This window comes from Mobula birostris, chromosome 14 (assembly GCF_030028105.1).
Source record: "Mobula birostris isolate sMobBir1 chromosome 14, sMobBir1.hap1, whole genome shotgun sequence".
NCBI lineage: Eukaryota > Metazoa > Chordata > Chondrichthyes > Myliobatiformes > Myliobatidae > Mobula > Mobula birostris.
This window is the reverse complement of record NC_092383.1, coordinates 84650002-84668386: the sequence shown is the minus strand read 5'-3', so window position 1 is coordinate 84668386 and position 18385 is coordinate 84650002. Positions and strand designations below refer to the sequence as shown.

Here is an 18385-nt window from a genome sequence, read left to right as displayed (position 1 = left end):
GTCCTGGTGATTCTCTTCTAAGTTGCTGGGTTTCTTTCATCATTAGCTCCCTCTATTTTTGTATGTGATTGATTGTGCTAACCACCATGCAACTGTGCAGTCCCTTAGTTTGAATTACATCAGCTTCTGAACCATTAGAACAGCCTACACTCTCACAGTGTGGATTAGCCTTTATTTCTTTATTCATTCACAGTAGAGAGTTTGTAAAGCTCACCACACGAGATCTTTGACAAACACTTAACAGTACAAAATCAACCCATAAACCTCTTCCCAACAGCTCACTGTCTCAATGTTTCCATTCCTTTGTTAACCTACTATATGCAGCTAGTCCAGATCAAATTCAGTGCATTAAGTTCACCTTGTGCAACCAAGCACTCGGATTAACTTTGACAAACTGCATGCACATTGGAAGTATTTTATTCTATTTATTTTTATTTAGAGATACAGCACAGTGACGGGCCGTTCCGACAGCCTTTGCTGTCTAATTACATCTATGTGACCAATTAACCAGCGAACCTGTACGCTTTTGGAATGTGTGAGGAAAACATAGCATCCCAGAAGAGATCCAGGAAGTCACAAGGGGAACGTACAAACTCCTTACAGACAATGGTGGGATCTCATCTGGACACATCGTGGCCAGAATCATGCAGCATTTCTTGGACTGCTGCTCAATACAAAATAGCCCCTTGTGAGGAACGGAGGATGCAGGAGAAATCATTGGAAGGAGGAAGGAATGTTGATAACTGGATGAGGCATTTAAGGAGGGATTGGATCTGATGGTCTAAACACTCACGGAGAGATGCGCCTGGATCTTAACTTTCAGGACATGGGGTGGGTTGGAGAGTCAGGAGCAGTGTTCCCTCTAAGGTATGTGTGCACACACATCTTCTGCTACTAGTGCACAAAAGAATTTAAACTGCTCACAAAAGGTTGTCACCCTCTACCTCATTAAGTACATTTCATGATCGTACACAATCACGTTTCCTTTTCTGGTTTCTGATGGGGGCAGTGTTGATAACGTGGAGTTTGTGATGATTTCACTGCAGGTTTTAGAACTGGCTTATTTATATTGCTTATTTTTAAGCAAGCAAATCACACATGGACGGCATGCAAAAGCTCCAGTGAGAAAATCCTTCATTCCCCACGACAGGCCTCCTATGTGTGCTCTATGAGAGTGCAGATGAACGAGAGCAGAAACGATCAAATCCAGAGGAGCACAAAGTTCTTATCAGACCATAAGACGTTGGAGCAGAATTAGGCCATTTGGCCCATCGAGTCTGCTCTGCCATTCAATCATGGCTGATCTTTTTTCCTCTCCTCAGCCCCACTCCCTGGCCTTCTCCCCGTAACCTTTGATGTCATGTCCAATCAAGAACATATTAAGCTTTGCCTTAAATACACCCACCAACCTGGCCTCCACAGCTGCCTGTGGTAACAAATTCCACAAATTCACCACCCTCTGGTGAAAGAAATTTGTCCGCATCTCTGTTTTAAATGGACACCCTTCTATCCTGAGGCTGTGCTCTCTTGTCCTAGACTCTCCCACCGTGTGAAACATCCTTTCCACCATCTACTCTGACTAGGCCTTTCAACATACAAAAGGTTTCAATGAGATCCCCTCTCATTCTTCTAAATTCCAGTGAGTACGGACCGAGAGCTATCAAACGTTCTTCGTGTGATAACTCTTTCATTCCCCGAATCATCCTTTTGAGCCTCCTCTGAACCCTTTCCAATACCAGCAAATCTTTTCTTAGATAAGGAGTCCAAAACTGTTCACAATACTCAAGGTGAGGCCTCACCAATGCATTATGAAGTTTCAGCATCACATCCTTGCTCTTGTATCCTAGCCCTCTTGAAATGAATTCTAACATGGCATTTGCCTTCCTCACCACTGACTCCACCTGCAAGTTAACCTTTAGGGTGTTCTGCAGAAGGACTCCCAAGTCCCTTTGCATTTCAGGTTTTTGGATCTTCTCCCTGTTAAGAAAATAGTCTGCACATTTATTTCTACTACCAAAGTGCATGACTATGCATTTTCCAACATTGTATTTCAACCACTTTCTTGCCCATTCTCCTAATCTGTCTAAGCCCTTCTGCAGCCTATCTACTTCCTCAACACTACCTGCCCCTCCAACAATCTTTGTATTATCTGCAAACTTGGCAACAAAGCCATCTATTCCGTCATTGAAATCATTGATATACAGCATAAAAACAAGCGGTCCCAACATCGACCCCTGCAGGACACTGGCAGCCAACCAGAAAAGGATTCTTTTATTCCCACTCGCTGCCTCTTACCAATCAGCCAATGCTCTAACCGTGCCAGTAACTATCCTGTAATACCATGGGCACTTAACTTGATAAGCAGCCTCATCTGCGGCATCTTGTCAAAGGCCTTCTGAAAGTCCAAATATACAACATTCACTGCATCCCCTTTATCTATCCTAGGTGTAATCTCCTCAAAGAATTCCAACAGGTTCGTCAGGTAAGATTTTCATTTAAGAAAACCATGCTAACTTTGTCTTATCTTGTCCTGTGTCGCCAAGTACTCCATAACCTCACCCTTAACAATAGTAACCTTCTCAAGGGCAGCTAGGGATGGGCAATAAATGCCAGCTTAGCTGGTGAAGAACACATCCCGCAAATGAATAAATAAAAAAAAACTCACTTCTCTTCCCTCACACCCTTCAACATCTGGCACATGGCTAATGTCTTCATAGGAAGAATGATGCAAAATACTTATTTTGTCCATCTGCCATCTCCTTGTCCCCCATTATTATTTCTCCAGCCTCATTTTCTAGATCCATTCTCATCTCTCTTTTATTTTTATATACTTGAAAAAACTTTTACTATCTACTTGCATAATGTTTGCCAGCTTGGTTTCATATTTCATCCCTTCCCTCCTCATGGTTCTTTTAGTTGCTCTCTGTATGTTTTTAAAAGCTTCCCAATTCTCCACCTTCCTGCTCATTTTTGCTTTGTTGCGTGCTCTCTCTTTTGCTTTTACATTAGCTTTGACTTCCCTTGTCTGCCACGGTCGAACTATTTTGCCATTTGAGTATTTCTTCTTTTTTGGAATACATCTATCCTGCACCTTTCTCATTTTTCCCAGAAACTTTTGCGATTGCTGGTCTGAAGTCATCCCTTCCAGCATCTCCTTCCAATTTACTTTGGCCAACTCCTCTCTCACATGACTGTAACTTCCTTTTACTCCACTGAAATACTGCTATGTCAGACTTTACTTCCTATCAAATTTCAAGTTGAATTCAATCATATTATGATCACCTCCTCCTAAGGGTTCTTTCACCTTAAGCTACCAAATTGCCTCCAGTTCATTACATAACACCCAATCCAACATAACTGATTCCCTAATAGGCTTAACGGCAAACTGCTCTAAAAAGACATCTCGTAGGCATTCAACAAACTCACTCTTGAGATCTATTACGAACCTGATTTTCCCAATCGACCTGCATGTTAAAATCTCCCATGACTATCATAACATTGCCCTTTTGACACACCTTTCCTATTTCCTGTTGCAATCTGTGGTCCACATCCCAGCTACTGTTGGGAGGCTTGTATATAACAGCCATCAGAGAGTTACTCTTGCAGTTTCTTCATTCACCCCACAAGGATTTAACATTTTCCAATCCTATATCACATCTTTCTACTAATTTGATGCCATTCTTTATCAGCAGAGCCATGCCAACCTCTCTGCCTACCTTCCTGTCCCTCCGGTACAACGTGTAATCTTGGACATTCAGCTCCCAACTACAACCATCCTTCAGCCACAATTCAGTGATGTCCACAACATTGTATCTGGCTATCTGTAACAGTGCAACAAGATCATTCAACTTATTTCTTATACTCTGTGCATTGAAATATAACTCTTTGAGTACTGTATTTGCTACCCTTTTTGATTGTGCATCCCTAATGCACTGATACTCACCCTGCTGGCTACAATTTTGTCCTATCATCTGCCTGCCCTTCCTGACAGTCTAACCGCACACTATCTTTGCTTTTTTGCCATCCGTCCTATCTTGAGTCCCTTCACTCCGGTTCCCACTCCCCTGCCAAATTAGTTTAAACTTTCCCCAACAGCTCGAACAAACCTGCCCACAAGAATATTGGTCCCCTTAGGGTTCAGGTGCAACCCGACACTTTTGCGTAGGTCATACCTCTCCCAGAAGAGATTCCAATGAACCAAGAATCTGAAGTCCTGCCCATTGCACCAGCTTCTCAGCACGCATTAATCTGCCTATCATCCTATTTCTATCCTCATTAGTGTGTGGCACAGACAGCAATCCTGAAATTACTACCCTGGAGGTCCTGCTTCTCAGCTTTCGACCTGGCTCTCTAAATTCTCTTTTCAGGACCTCTTTGCTTTTCCTTCCTATGTTATGTTATTGTTACCAATATGTACCAAGACATCTGGCTGCTCCCCCTCCCTCTCCAAAATGCTGTGGATGCAATCCGAGACATCCCCAACCCTGGCACCTGGGAGGCAACATACCATTCGGGTGTCCCGTTCACATCCACAGAATCTCCTGTCTGTTCCCCTGACTATTGAGTCCCCTGTCACTACTGCTCTCCTCTTCTCCCTCTTTTCCTTCTGAACCACAGACCTATGCTCAGTGTCAGTAACTCAGTCTCTGTGGAATTCCCTGGGAGGTCATCCCCCACAATGGTATCCAAAATGGTATACTTATTATTGAGGGGAATGACCGCAGGGGAGCTCTGCACTAACTGCCTATTCACATTTCCATTTCTCCTGACAGTCACCCAGCTACTCACCTCCTGCAGCTTAGGGGTGACTACTTCCCTGTAACTCTGATTGATTATCTCCTCACTCTCCCGTAAAACCGAAGTTCATCCTGCTGTGGTTCCAGATCCCTAACACAGTCTTCAAGGAGCTGCAGCTGGATGCCCTTCATGCAAACGTAGTTTCCCGGGAGACTCTGGGTCTCCCAGGACTCCAACATCCAGCGTGAAGAGCACACAATGGCCATTTACTACACTTGGTGCAGTAAGAGAAAAAAAAAGGGAACCTCAGTGGAAACTACCCGGAGCTAACACCTCTTCTGAGCCAAAGCCTGACACTCCCACTCTCACCAGTGGCCTACTCCCAACAAAGGCCGCCCTGCTTGTTCCTTCTGTACCTTTAAACAAGTTTTGCTGACCTGTGAGAAACCTTGTCGCTGTGGCCTGCTCCCACCGCTGACTGGGCTGCCGGAATGAGACTAAGTGCCTGCAAAAGTCTCCTTTTTTCAAACAACCATAGCCGATCTCTTGACAGTGTTTTGCTAGCCATTAAAATGAAAACCCCTATTTATAAAATTCAGTGCGCACGTGTTGTTGTGACTGGGTAGAAAATTGCACAGTAAAATATTTTTGCGCACGCTGATCATTACAGACTAGAGGGAACATTAATCAGGGGATATATTCATTTAATGATGGCATTCTAGTGCAGTTCTAGTTTGTACTGCGGGATCATCTCTGAACAACCAAACAGAAGGTCATACTGTTCTGTGGCTATCACTCAAGCTGTTACCTAAGCAACCAGCCATCAATCTGAACGTCGTACAGGTTGTATACCTGGCTAACTATAAAGTTCAAAGTAGTTTTATTATTAAAGAACTTAAATGTCACCATATCCTACCCTGAGTTTTATTATCTGGTGGGTATTCATAGTAAACAAAAAGAAATACAGTAGAATCAATGAAAAGCACATGTGATAGAGACGGACAAACAACCAGTGTGCAAAAGACAACAAGCTGTGCAAATACAAAAAGAAAATAAGATAAGTAGATAAATGAACAAGCGGTATTATCAAGAACATGAGCTGTCGAGTCCTTACAATTGAGTCCATAGGTTGTGGAGTCGGTTCAGTTTGGGGCGAGTGGAGTTATCCCCTCCAGTTCAAGAGCCAGATGGCTGAGGGGTAGTAACTGCTCCTGAACCTGGTGGTGTGGGACTTGAGACTTTTGTATCTTCTTCCCAATTGCAGCAGTGAGAAGGGAGCGTGGCCTGGATGATGGGGGACCTTGATGAAGGATGCTGCTTTTCTGTGACAGTGCTCTGGGTAGATGTGCTTAAAGGAGAAGGAGGGGAGGGCTTTACTCATAATGGACTGAGGTGTATCTGCTACTTTTTTGTCGGATTTTCCATTCAAGGGCATCGGTATTTCCATACCAGGTCATGGTGCAACCAATATATGTACACTTCACTGCACGGTCATAGAAGTTTGTCAAAGTTTTAGGTGATATGCCCAATCTCCATAAACTTCCAAGAAAGTAAAGGCACTGCTGTGCTTTCTTTGTAATGGTAGTTACATGCTGGAGGTAGGACAGATCTTCTGAAATAATAATGCCGAGGAATTTAAAGTTACTGACTCTCTCCACTTCTGATTCCCTAATGAGGATTGTTCACGGGTATCCTCCTTTTATGGTCGATAATCAGCTCCTTGGCTTTGCTGATAGTGAGAGGTTGTTGTTGGAGCCACCAGTCAGCCAGATTCTCTATCTCCCTCCTATATGCTGGTTTGCCACCACCTTTGATTTGCCCAATGCCAGTGGTGTCGTTAGCAAACTTAAATAAGGCATTGAAGCTGAACTTGGCCTCACAGTCTAGAGCGAGTAGAACAGGGGGCTGAGCACGTGGCTTTGTGGTGCACCTGTGCTGATGGAGATTGTGGAGGAGATGTTGTTGCCAGTCCAAACTGATTGTGGTCTGCAAGTGAGGACATTGGGGATCAAATTGCACAAGGAGGTATTGAGGCTTAGGCCTTGGAGCACGTTGATTAGCTTTGAGAGCATGATAGTGTTGAAAGTAGAGCTGTAGTCAATGAGGAGTATCCTAACGTATGCATCTTAACTCTCCAGATACACTTCTCAGAATATTCTCAGCTGTTTTTTGGGTGTCAGTATGAAGTTCAAAGTAAATTTTATTATCAAAGTATATATATGTCACCATATACGACCCTGAGATTCATTTTCTTGTGGGCATACTGAACAAATCTATAGAATAGAAACTATAACAGGATCAATAAAAGGTCAACTAGAGTGCAGGAGACAACAAACTGTGCAAATGCAAATATAAATGAATAGCGATAAATAACTAGAACATGAGATAACAAGATAAAGCACCCTTGAAGTGAGATTAGTGGCTGCGGGAACATCTCAATTGATGGGCTTGTGAGTGTACTTATCCCCTTTGTTCGAGAGTCTGATGGTGGTGTGAGTCCTGAGGCTCTTGTACTTTCTACCTGATGGCGGCTGTGGGAAAACAGCATGGCCTGGGTGTTGGAGATCTCTGATGATGGGTGCTGCTTTCCTATGACTGTATTTTATGTACTCACTGGTTAGAATGGGAGCAGGAAACAGCAAAGGAGGTCTTTGGGCCCTGTTGTGCTTTGTGCCAGCTCTTTGAAAGGATTTAAATACAAATAGAAAATGCTGGAAACATTCAGTTGGAAAGGCTGCATCAGTGGAAAAAGAAATTGGTGGATTTTCAGCACTTACAAAAGTCCATTGACTCAAAAGTTAAGCGTCTTTTCCCTGGATTGGAAAGTTTAAAAAGATATGGGCCAAACATGGACAAATGGGCTGAAGGATGCGAACCTGATGAAAAGTCTCAACCTAAAGTGTTGACTGTTTATTCCTCTCCATAGATGCTGCTTGACTTGTTGAGTTCCTCCAGCATTTTGTGTGATCTGTCATCAGAGACCTCCATCGTCCATGCTCTCTTTTCACTTCTGCCATCAGGAAGGAGCCTCAAGACCCACAACACCAGGTTCAGGAACAGTTATTACCCCTCAACCATCAGAGGGGACAACGCCACTCAACTTCACTCACCCCAGCACTGAACTATTCCCACAACCTATGAAGTCTCTTTCAAGGACTCTTCATCTCATGTTCTCGATATTTATTGCTTATTTACTTGTTGTTATTATTTTGTTTGTTGTTTTTATTGTTTGCATTTACTGTGAAGGTTTACAAGGAAATGAATCTAGGGTTGTATACACTGCCATATACATACTTTGATAATAAATCTTCTTTGAACTTTGAACTTGAACTTTTTATGTTGCTCATGCTTTCAGCACGCGCAGAATCTTTTGTGTTTCTGGACAAATGAGTAGATAGGCATCTTGGGGTCAGCATGGATAAGTTGGGCCAAAAGGCCTGTTTCCCTGCTGTATGACTCTATAAATCTACATGTCCCCTTCTGCTGTCAATGATGTGCTTCCTAGGCAAAGAAAGCACAAGGGAGAAACTCCCAGGGCAGGGATAGCATAGGTTAAACACAGACCAAGGCTTCTTTCATGTTGCCTTGCTACTGGGAAACATTTTATTATCTGCATAGAAGTGTCATTACCCTTTGCAGCCCTGTTTACAATGTTACTCCAAATAAAATAAAAGCAAGGCAGTGTTTGATATTTTAATGCAGAACTGATTTCTGCTATAGTAATCCTGCTCTTTGGATAAGCTGTGGCATTGTATTGGCACTGGTCTGGCAAATCTTTTCAGAATGGAGCTGGCTGATCGTGTAAACTCTTCCCCTCCTTTGTTCCGGACAGACCCCATCATGAGCAGAAACTTAAGCTGAAGTTTGCAGACCTTCAGTAGATTCAGTGCTAGGTTTTTTGAACAGAAACCTTCTACAAATTGTACCAAATATAGGACCAAACTAAAGCTCTAAATTGGGTGTAATTATGTAAGCAGTGGGAAAATCATCCCTCTTGTGCTTCTTGATCTCGCTGCTGGAGATTCAGTATCACATGACCCTGCCACTTTGATCTGTCCCAAGCCTTTATTAACACTTGCCTTTTTAGGGAGCTTCCTCTTCCTTGCAGCCATTTTACAGTTTAATGTTATGAATATGCTAAAGTGATGGGGTTATTACTTATTTCTGATGTTGGGGGGTTGTTGTAAGGTGTGGGGATGTGTGAGCTAGGGTGAGGATCAGAGTTCCAGCTGCTTTGATGTGGCCCACGCCTTCATTTACCTGGTCCAACACTACTTGCCATTATGGACCTGGTGTGTGCTGGGATGCATCATCAGTGATCATTGCATTTCAAATCAGGGATGATAATAGTTTATACCATCCAGACCTGGAGATTCAGTAGATGAAACAAGGCTCTCTACGGTCAGAGACATGTTACAGAGGGTGAACGTAGCAAAAAAAAAACAAAAACAAAGTTGGACAAACAGGAAAGTGTTAGATTCAGATAGGAGGTTAGATCAGATTAACTTTATTTGTCACATGTACATTGAAACATATAGTGAAACATGTCGTTCATGTCAAATTAACTCGGTGAAGATTGTGCTGGAGGCAATTCACATGTATCACCTGCTTTCAGAGCCAACATAGCTCATCCATAACTCAGCAACCCTAACCATAGTTCGTCCGTAACTCGGTAACCCTAACCATAGCTCATCCATAACTCAATAACTCCAACCATAGCTCGTCCATAACTTAGTAACCCTAACCATAGCTCGTCCATAACTTGGTAACCCTAACCATAGCTCGTCCATAACTCAGCAACCCTAACCATAGCTCGTCCATAACTCGGTAACCCTAACCATAGCTCATCCATAACTCAGCAACCCTAACGATAGGTCCTTGGAATGTGAGGAGAAAAAGGAGAACCAGGAGGAAGCCCACATGGTCAGGGACAACATACAAACTCTTTACAGACAACGGCAGGAATTGAACCCCAGTCCGTGATCGCTGGCACTGTTACGCAATTGCGCTAACTGCTACGCCACCCTGCTGGCAGTGGTTCAGCTCCAATATTCAAGAAGTTCTGAACGAGCCAGGACAAAGCAACCTGCTTGATCGATGTAGCATGTACCACTCGACACATTCAGCACCTCCACTTCTGTGGACATTAGCTACAGTTCAGTAACTTGCCCAAGATGCCCCGACAACATCTTCCAAACACACACAGCCTCTGCCACCAGGAATTTAGGAGCATTGGAACACCAGCACCAACAGATTCCTCCTCTAATCACACAGTACTTTGAGTTGGAGATATATCACCATTCTCTTATTGTTGCTCAATCTAAACACCGAATCTTCCCTGAGAAAACCATAGGGTATAGGAGCAGAATTAGGCCCATTGAGTCCACTCTGCCATTCCATCATGACTGATTTATTTTCCCTCACAGCCCTATTCTACTGCTTTCTCTCTGTAACATTTTGACACTGACTAATCAAGAACATACTAACCTCCTCTTTAGGTATACCCAATGACCTGGCCTCCTCAGGCATAAGTGGCAATGAATTCCACAGATTTGCCACATTCTGGCGAGTGGAAGTTTCTTCACCTGAAGGACTGTAGCAGTACAAGACCCACCACAAAAGCCACTGAGAACTGGCAATGGCTACTGGCCTTACCAGGACGTCCAAACTCCATTAATTAAACAAAGAAATAAGTAGACAAATTGAGTGTTTTCATGCATGATTACTACAAAAATATACTCATTGGTCTTGATTCTCTGTAAAATACAAAACTTCATTGTCAGATACATTCAAACATGCCAAATTAGGAATCCAGATGAAAGGAACCACATTTCTGATACATAACTAATAATCTGTCACAGACACAATCGCTGAGCATATGATCTCATACATCTGTTTAGGATAGCTAATGTTTGCAAATGCTAACTATTTTTTGCATATTTATTGACAAGATGAAAACAAAAGAGCCTTCATCTATTTTGGTTGAAATAAGCACTTTTCTGCTTAGGTAGATATTTTTAAGCTTACACCCATGAACATCACCTACTCTGCAAGTTGCTTTCTAACACAAGGTTTCCTTAATGCTATTGCAGTCATGATTAAACTGAGATGGGACACCTATCCTTGACTCAAGACATCCCAAGATGATTCATGCCCAATTAAATGCATTTAGAACTGTAATTTTTCCTGTAGTATAGGAGGGCAGCTGGCGGCCTCATACCCATGTGAGATAGGGGCATGCCTGTCCTAGCTTGCAAACTCAGCTCCGGCGGTCTAGGCGGGTGAGATCCAATGGCCATGAAGGCAGATCTGCAAGGCTGCATGGAGAGCAAAGGGCATGACAAGGAACAGAGTGCATCACGGTGAACCACTGCAACCGAAGATCCGAGTCCATGACGCTTATTAATATCGCTGGACCCAGACTTCTGATGTTGAGAAGGTGGAACGGCTCCAGCACAATGGCTTTTCCATTTTAAAAACTCTCGTCAGACATGATGGACAACCACCATAAGAAGACGTAGCATTTTACTTGAAACACTAGAGTCTGAAATGGTGAATGTGAAACTACTGGATCATCATAACAAAAAGCCCTGGTTTACTGATGTCCCTCAGGAAAGGAGTCCGCTCACTCTAACCCAATCTGGATAAGCTTACTCATGATGTCACATCCATCATTGTAATTTCAGCGTATCTTAACTACCCCTGAAATGGCTCAGCAAGATATGAAAGCCTAAGTAGGGATTGGGGAATGTAACAATAAATGTGAGGCAGCACAGTAGCGTAGTGGTTAGCCTAGTGCTCGGGTTCAATTCCGCCGCTGTCTGTAAGGAGCCTGTACGCTCTCCCCGTGGCGACATGGGTTTCCTCCAGGTGCTCCAGTTTCCTCCCACATTCCAAAAATGACGGGTTTGTAGATTAATTGGTCACATGGGTGTATTTGGGTGGTGAGGACTTGTTGGGCAGGAGGGCCTGTCCCATGCTATATCTCTAAATACATAAATAAATGAAGGCCTTCTTTTCAATCTCAAACATCTTATAAAAATATTAGCACCACTCACAACACACTGGAGGAACTCAGCAGGTCAGGCAGCATCCTCCAGCGTGTTGTGAGTGTTGCTTTGATCCCAGCACCTGCAGATTATTTTGTGATTACTATAACAGTAACTATACTTGTACATCATTTAACGTACAAAGTATTCTTTCTTAGATAAGGTGCCCAAAACTGCTCACAGTACTCCAAGTGCGGTCTGACCAATGCTGTATAAAGCCTCAGCTTTTAGATAAAAGCATCCTTTCTTTTATATTCTAGTCCTCTTGAAATGAATGCTAACATTGCATTGCTTTCCTTACTACCGATGCAACCTGCTTTATCCTTTCAGGAATCCTGCACTAAGACTCCCAAGTCCCTTTGCGCCACCCTCTACCATTTAGTTTAAAGCCTTATCCACTGCCCTAGTTACACGATTTGCCACTGGTCCTATTGTAGTTCAGATGAAGACCACCCCATTGGAACAGTTCCATCCTTCCCTAATACTGGTGCCAATGACCCAAAGATACAAACCCACTTCTCCCAAACCATGCTTTCTGCCACACATTTAACTCCCTAGGCGGATCGACCCTGTGCCAGTTTGCCTGTGGCTCAGGTTACAATCCAGAGACTATTACCTTTTTGTTTCTGTGTTTTAATTTAGTCCCTAGCTGCTCAACTTCCCTCAGCAGAACTTCTTTCCTTTTCTACCTACGACGTTGGTACCCACTTGGATCAAAGCTATTGCATCTTACCCCTCCCACTTCTAATTCCTCTACAGTTCAGATGAGATGTCCCGAACCCAAGCACCTGACAGACAACACAACCTTTGGGACTCTTGATATTTGTGGTAGAGAAATGTGTCTATTCCCCTTTCTATACTATCCCTAATTACAATTACATTTCCCTTGTCTCTCTCCCGTCGTGAATGGTTTCATTGTACCACAGTCTGGTTGCTCATCCTTCCTATAGCCCCCACTCTCACCCACACAGGGGGCAAGAATCTCAGATCTGTTGGAAGAGTTTGAGGGCTGAGGCTCCTCCAGTACTATCTCTTGGATCCCCCTCCCCTCCTCACTCACACTCATACCCTCTTGTCCTGAACGCAGACTGAATTTGAGGCAGCTAATCTAATGGCTGTGCCTGCCGCCAGATACACAGTCTCCGGGTAACCCTCCCCCTCCCAGATGTGCCACAGTGTTCAAACCACAGATTCAGAATCAGCATTGGGCTTATTATCTCAAACTTTAGAAATCTGCAGATGCTGGAAATCCAAAGCCATGCACACAAAGTGCTGGAGGAGCTCAGCAGGTCAGGTGGCATCTACAGAAAAGAGGAAACAATTGACATTTCGGGCCGAGAAGAAGGCTTTCCACCCGGAACATCAACTGTTTACTCTTTTCCATAGATCTGGCCTGGCCTGCTGAGTTCCTCCAGCATTTTGTCTGTCTTGCTTTGGGTTTATTATTACTATCTTATATGATTTTTTTGTGGCAGCAGTACAGTACAAAAATATAAAATTACTATAATTTCCAGAATAAACATAGTGCATAAAAACAGAATAATGAAATAACGTTAATGGATTCTGTAATATATGGATCTATTTATTTTAGAGCAATGACCCCCTTTAGCACTAGGTGTTGATCTGTGTCTGTGTATGTGCTGTTGTCTACACATGTGTATTCTCTCTCTCTCTCTCACTGCAATGGGAATATACCAGCTAAAGCCATCTCTTGCATGCGTGCCTTTATTTAATATATAAGTAGGTGTGCACAGACACAACAAGTTGGCGATGAGTGTGAACCTGAATGTCAGAAAATATATTGAACTGCACCGACAGCTACGGAATGAAACAATGAGAGTTAAACAGCACAAGAAAGCTGGGGGACCCATGAATAGCAGTGAAAGACACGTTGAATTTAAAGTGAAAGAAATGCGGTGATGGTTTCAGTCGGGAAAGTTGACGAATTTGATAGCAATATTGCAGGCTGGGAGTCATATCTCTAGAAAGTTTAAGAATATTGTAACACAAACAACATGGAGGAGCAAAAGAAAGCCCCTACATTCCTTAGCTTATTGGGTGCAAGGGTGTCCAGTCTGTTACGCAACCTGGTAACCCCTGAAAAGTCAGCAAGCAAGACACCTAATGAAATTGTTACAGTTTTACAAAATCACTTGAGCCCTAAACTGCTGGCAATAACTGAGAGATTTAGATTTTGCAAAAGGAACTAGTCAAAAGATAAAAGCCTTTCTGAATACATTGCAGAACTGTGCAAACTTTTCCAGTACTGTGACTTTAGAGATGGACTTACTGAAGCATTAAGGGACAGGCTGGTATGTGGCATGCATAGTCAAAGCACTCAAAAGAGGTAACTGTCTGAAAGAGACCTAACACTAGAACGGGCATTGACTATTTCAATATCGTTAGAGACTGCAGCAAAGGATGCAGCAGAATTACAGAAAGGGAGGTTAGAATGTGAAATGCACAAAATGTCCCTGAATGGCGCAAAAAGCCAAAGACGTTGTCAACGTGGCAAATCCTCCCATGATGCAAATGACTATTGGCTCAAAGAAATGTCTGCAGAAAGTGTCACAGACAAGGTTACATGGAGAGAGTATGTAAGGCAGACAAAAATAACAGCCGAGTGGAAAGCCTCAAACACAAAACTAAGCAAAAGCATAAAGTGACTGAATGTGAAACAGAATCAGACAATATAGAGTCTGGCAAAGGTGAGCTGTTATGTCTAGAATTGCATAGTATTACTAAAGCAGATCACAAAATCATATGGATCACAATAGATGTGTTTGGTGCCAAACTGAAAATGGAACTGGAAGCAGGGTCAACTTTGTCTATAATTTCAGAGGATGACTGTTTTCTAAGATGCCATTAGAGAAGACTTCAGTGATGTTAAGGACTTACACAGGTGAAAATGTGTCCCCCAGAGGCAAACTGCAAGTAAAAGTGATGTATGGAGACCAAACACAACGCTTAGAGTTTTATGTATTGAAAAGTGGAGGTCCAGCACTTTTCAGATGTGAATGGTTGAGAAAAATCCAACTAGACTAGTGCTCAGGCTAAGCTCTCAGTGTGGCATCACCAGGCAATGGCAGCCCAGTGGTAGCACTAACCAGAGACTGGAACAGCTGATTGATGCTAATGAGAAGAAGTTTGAGAAAGGGATCGGCAAACTCAAAGGCCTGAAGGCTAGAACTGAGCTGGATGAAGCAGCAACATTGCGATACAATAAAGCGCATCCAGTGCCTTACATCACTTGCTGCAGAAGTGGTCACCAGGAACCACAATAGGGTCCACCAGCTCCCACATCATATAACTTTAGCACATCACCTGATCCTACCCTACTTGATTTAATTAGCTGTAATTGGTGTCTTTTTATATTATTCCTATTAAATAAAAGGTTGGCACGGTAACATAGCAGTTAGTGTAATGGTATTACACCACCAGCAATCAGTGACTGGGATTCAATTCCCCAACGCTGTCTTTGAGGAGTTTCTTTGTTCTCAACCATAGCCACATAGGTTTCCTCCAGGTGTTCAGGTTTTCCTCTCACACTCCATAAATGTAAGTGTTACGGTTAGTAAGTCGTATTCATGCTCTGTTGCCATTGGAAACATACCAACATTTGTGGGCTGCCCCCAGAATATAGTTGGATGGTGTTCGTCTTTGATGCAAATGATGCCTTTTACTGCATGTTTCTCCTATGGACTCGCTTTCAAAGACTCCTCATCTCATGTTCTCGATATTTATTGCTTATTTATTTTTTAATATTGTTATTTTTCTTTCTTTTGTATTTGCATAGTTTGTTGTTTTCTGCACCTTGGCTGTCTGCCCTGTTGGTGCAGTCTTTCACTGATTCTATTATGGTTATTGGATTTATTTGGTACGCCTGCAAGAAAATGTATCTGTAGGTTGTATATGGTGACATATATGTACTTTGGTAATTTACTTTGAACTGTGAACTTTGATGTGACAAACAAAAGCTAATCTTTTATCTTTAAGTTTAATCTTTATGTTGTCAGTAACCTTGTTTAAGTCTCAACTACAAGCTCACTAAACAATTAATCCATTTGAGTAGTTTAAAGATTAAGGGTCTCACTTGGTTTCCCTCTCCCCCGAAAGCCTTAAAGAGCCAGTGCTCAATTTGTGCTTACCATTACATGTATACTCCCCAGTATTAATCACTCATGTCCGGAGTGGGATTCAAATCCAATGTCTTCTGAAGCAAAGATACAGAAAGCAGCTCACGAACTAACAATGACCAATGCAGTCCTTACCTCTCCCTCTGCCAATGGCGTGGCCCCAATGGCATTGATTATGGTTGAGATAGAAGCTGCCGGCCCAGTGATGTAGGAGGAACCAGTGTCGACAACGGCCACACACCCTTCACTGCACAGTGTTAGCTCCCCATCGATGGAAATTCTGGAGGACAAAAGGAAAACAGAGATGGATGCCGTGTAACTTCCCGTCTACTAAAAAGATGATAGAGTGAAAGTCCACATACTTTTAATACTGTCAGCAATTAAGGAATTCAGAAGGTGGATAGGTGGTTTATGGAGGACTCTGCCGTTCATTTATTTGTGCTTCTGGTTACTCCCTCTTTTATTGCTATTTTGTGAGATTTTGACTGGGGCAGGATGGTTCCACGGCCTGCAGTCAATGTACAGCAGCGCTAAATTGAACATTCCTGTTTCAAGGATTCTGCAGTTTGATGTTTAATATTCTGTGTGTTTGCTTATTTTTTTTGCCTTTTGCACGATTTGTTCTTTTTTTAAACACATAGTGTGTTCGATGTTTTCTTTGAACGGGTTCAATGGCGTTTCTTTGTTTTGTTTTTGCCTGCAGAAAGATGACTCTCAGGGTTGTATACTGCATGCATGTTTTGAATGTACTTCGAATCTTTGAATGTGCAGTCTGAAAACATTTCTTCACTACAATGCCCCTATAATTACTAACAAGAGCAAAGAGAGGGTTGAAAGATTTAATGTGGTTAACACTATGCTTGTTGGATTTGGCTGGCAAGGTAAATGAGATAGTTGCTATGTGCTGTACATGTAAGTAATTAGTGGGGGAGGGGGGAGGTAGCGGCAATCAAGCTAAGAATGACCAACACTGCAATGCCATTCTCTCTGTTCAATGCAATTATCCACATTCAGTGTACTACTCAACCCTGTCATATATTGTGTTCTAGTTAGCTATTGGTTTAGCCATCCTGGACAAATGACTGAGAGCAGTGAGTTCAAATCTTGCCATGTCTCATGAAATATGTGAACTTACTACTTCCAATTTTAAAATATGGCAATGACAAATCCACTGCATTGTCATAAAAACCTGTCAGTTTGCTCACATACTTTAGGAAGTGTATCTCTTATCCTTAAAGATTAACATCATGGGAATCAGCGAAGTTCGTTGGACAGGTGCTGGAACATGTCAGATTAGAAATAAAACACTAGTTTATTCTTGTGAAACATCCCATACTAATGGAGTAGGAATTCTTATGGATGAAAACATGGCAAAAAGTGTTTTAGGACATTGGGCAATATCAGAAAGAGTGCTCCATGGTAAATTCAGAGGACAACCATTTGATTTAGCAATTATACAGGTATATGCACCAACAACAGATAGAACAAGTGAGGATATAGATAAATTCTATGAAGACCTTGAACAAGCAAAGAATGGATGCAAATCTCAAGATGTTGTTATTGTCATGGGAGATCTAAATGCTAAAGTAGGACAAGGTGCTGATGGAAATACCATAGGAAAATTTGGACTAGGGTAAAGAAATGGAAGATGCAAGAAATGGGTAGAATGGTGCATGATGAATAATCAGGTCATTATGAATACCTGCTTTAAAACCCATCCAAGATGCTTGTGGACCTGGAAAAGTCCAGGTGATAACACTAGAAATCAAATTGACTTTATTACTATAAACCAAAGATTTAGAAACTCAGTGACTCAATGCAAAACATATCCAGGTGCAGACTGTAATAGTGACCATAACCCAGTAGTATGTAATGTAGAAATAAAACTTCAAAAACTACAGAAGCAAAAACCTGAACAATCCCTTGATTACTTGAAATTAATTAAAAAAGAAAACTTCAGACAAAAATTTACAATTGAAGTAAGGAATTGGTTTCACAGTCTAGAAATAGAATCTGTTGAAGATGATAGCAATCATGTAGAAATGAAATTTAACTCTCTAAGAGATGCCTTGGTAGAATCAGCAAAGTCAGTGATTCCTAAAAAAGAAAAAATTACAAAGAATAAATGGATGACAGATGAAATCAAAAATCTAATGGAAGAAAGCAAATCCTATAGAATAGAAGTCCTTAGATAAGAAAGTTAAAAGCTCATGTCAAAAAGCCAAAGAAGAATGGTTAAACCAGGAATGTGAACAAATAGAAAGAATCCCTATTACTGATCCAAAAAGGTTACATCAACAAATCAAGAATATCACTGGTAAAAAGCTCCTCTGTTCTTCAGGTGGATGTTGAAAGCAAAGGATGGTACCATTATCATGGAAAAAGATGAGATTATGAACAGATGGACTGAGTATATTCAGGAATTGTTTGAAGACAATTGAGGTGAAAAACCAGAAATTAAGA

General features: G+C 42.1%; 1 protein-coding gene across 2 annotated transcripts in view; it reads right to left on the bottom strand.

The window, feature by feature from the left end:
* The window catches only part of ren (renin), a 70534-nt gene that overhangs the window by 12285 nt on the left and 39864 nt on the right, over positions 1–18385 (bottom strand). For both annotated transcript variants that reach the window (XM_072278791.1, XM_072278790.1), the window contains exon 7: positions 16058–16202. In XM_072278791.1, coding sequence (XP_072134892.1) covers positions 16058–16202 — 145 coding nt within the window. The remainder of the gene's footprint in view (positions 1–16057; positions 16203–18385) is intronic.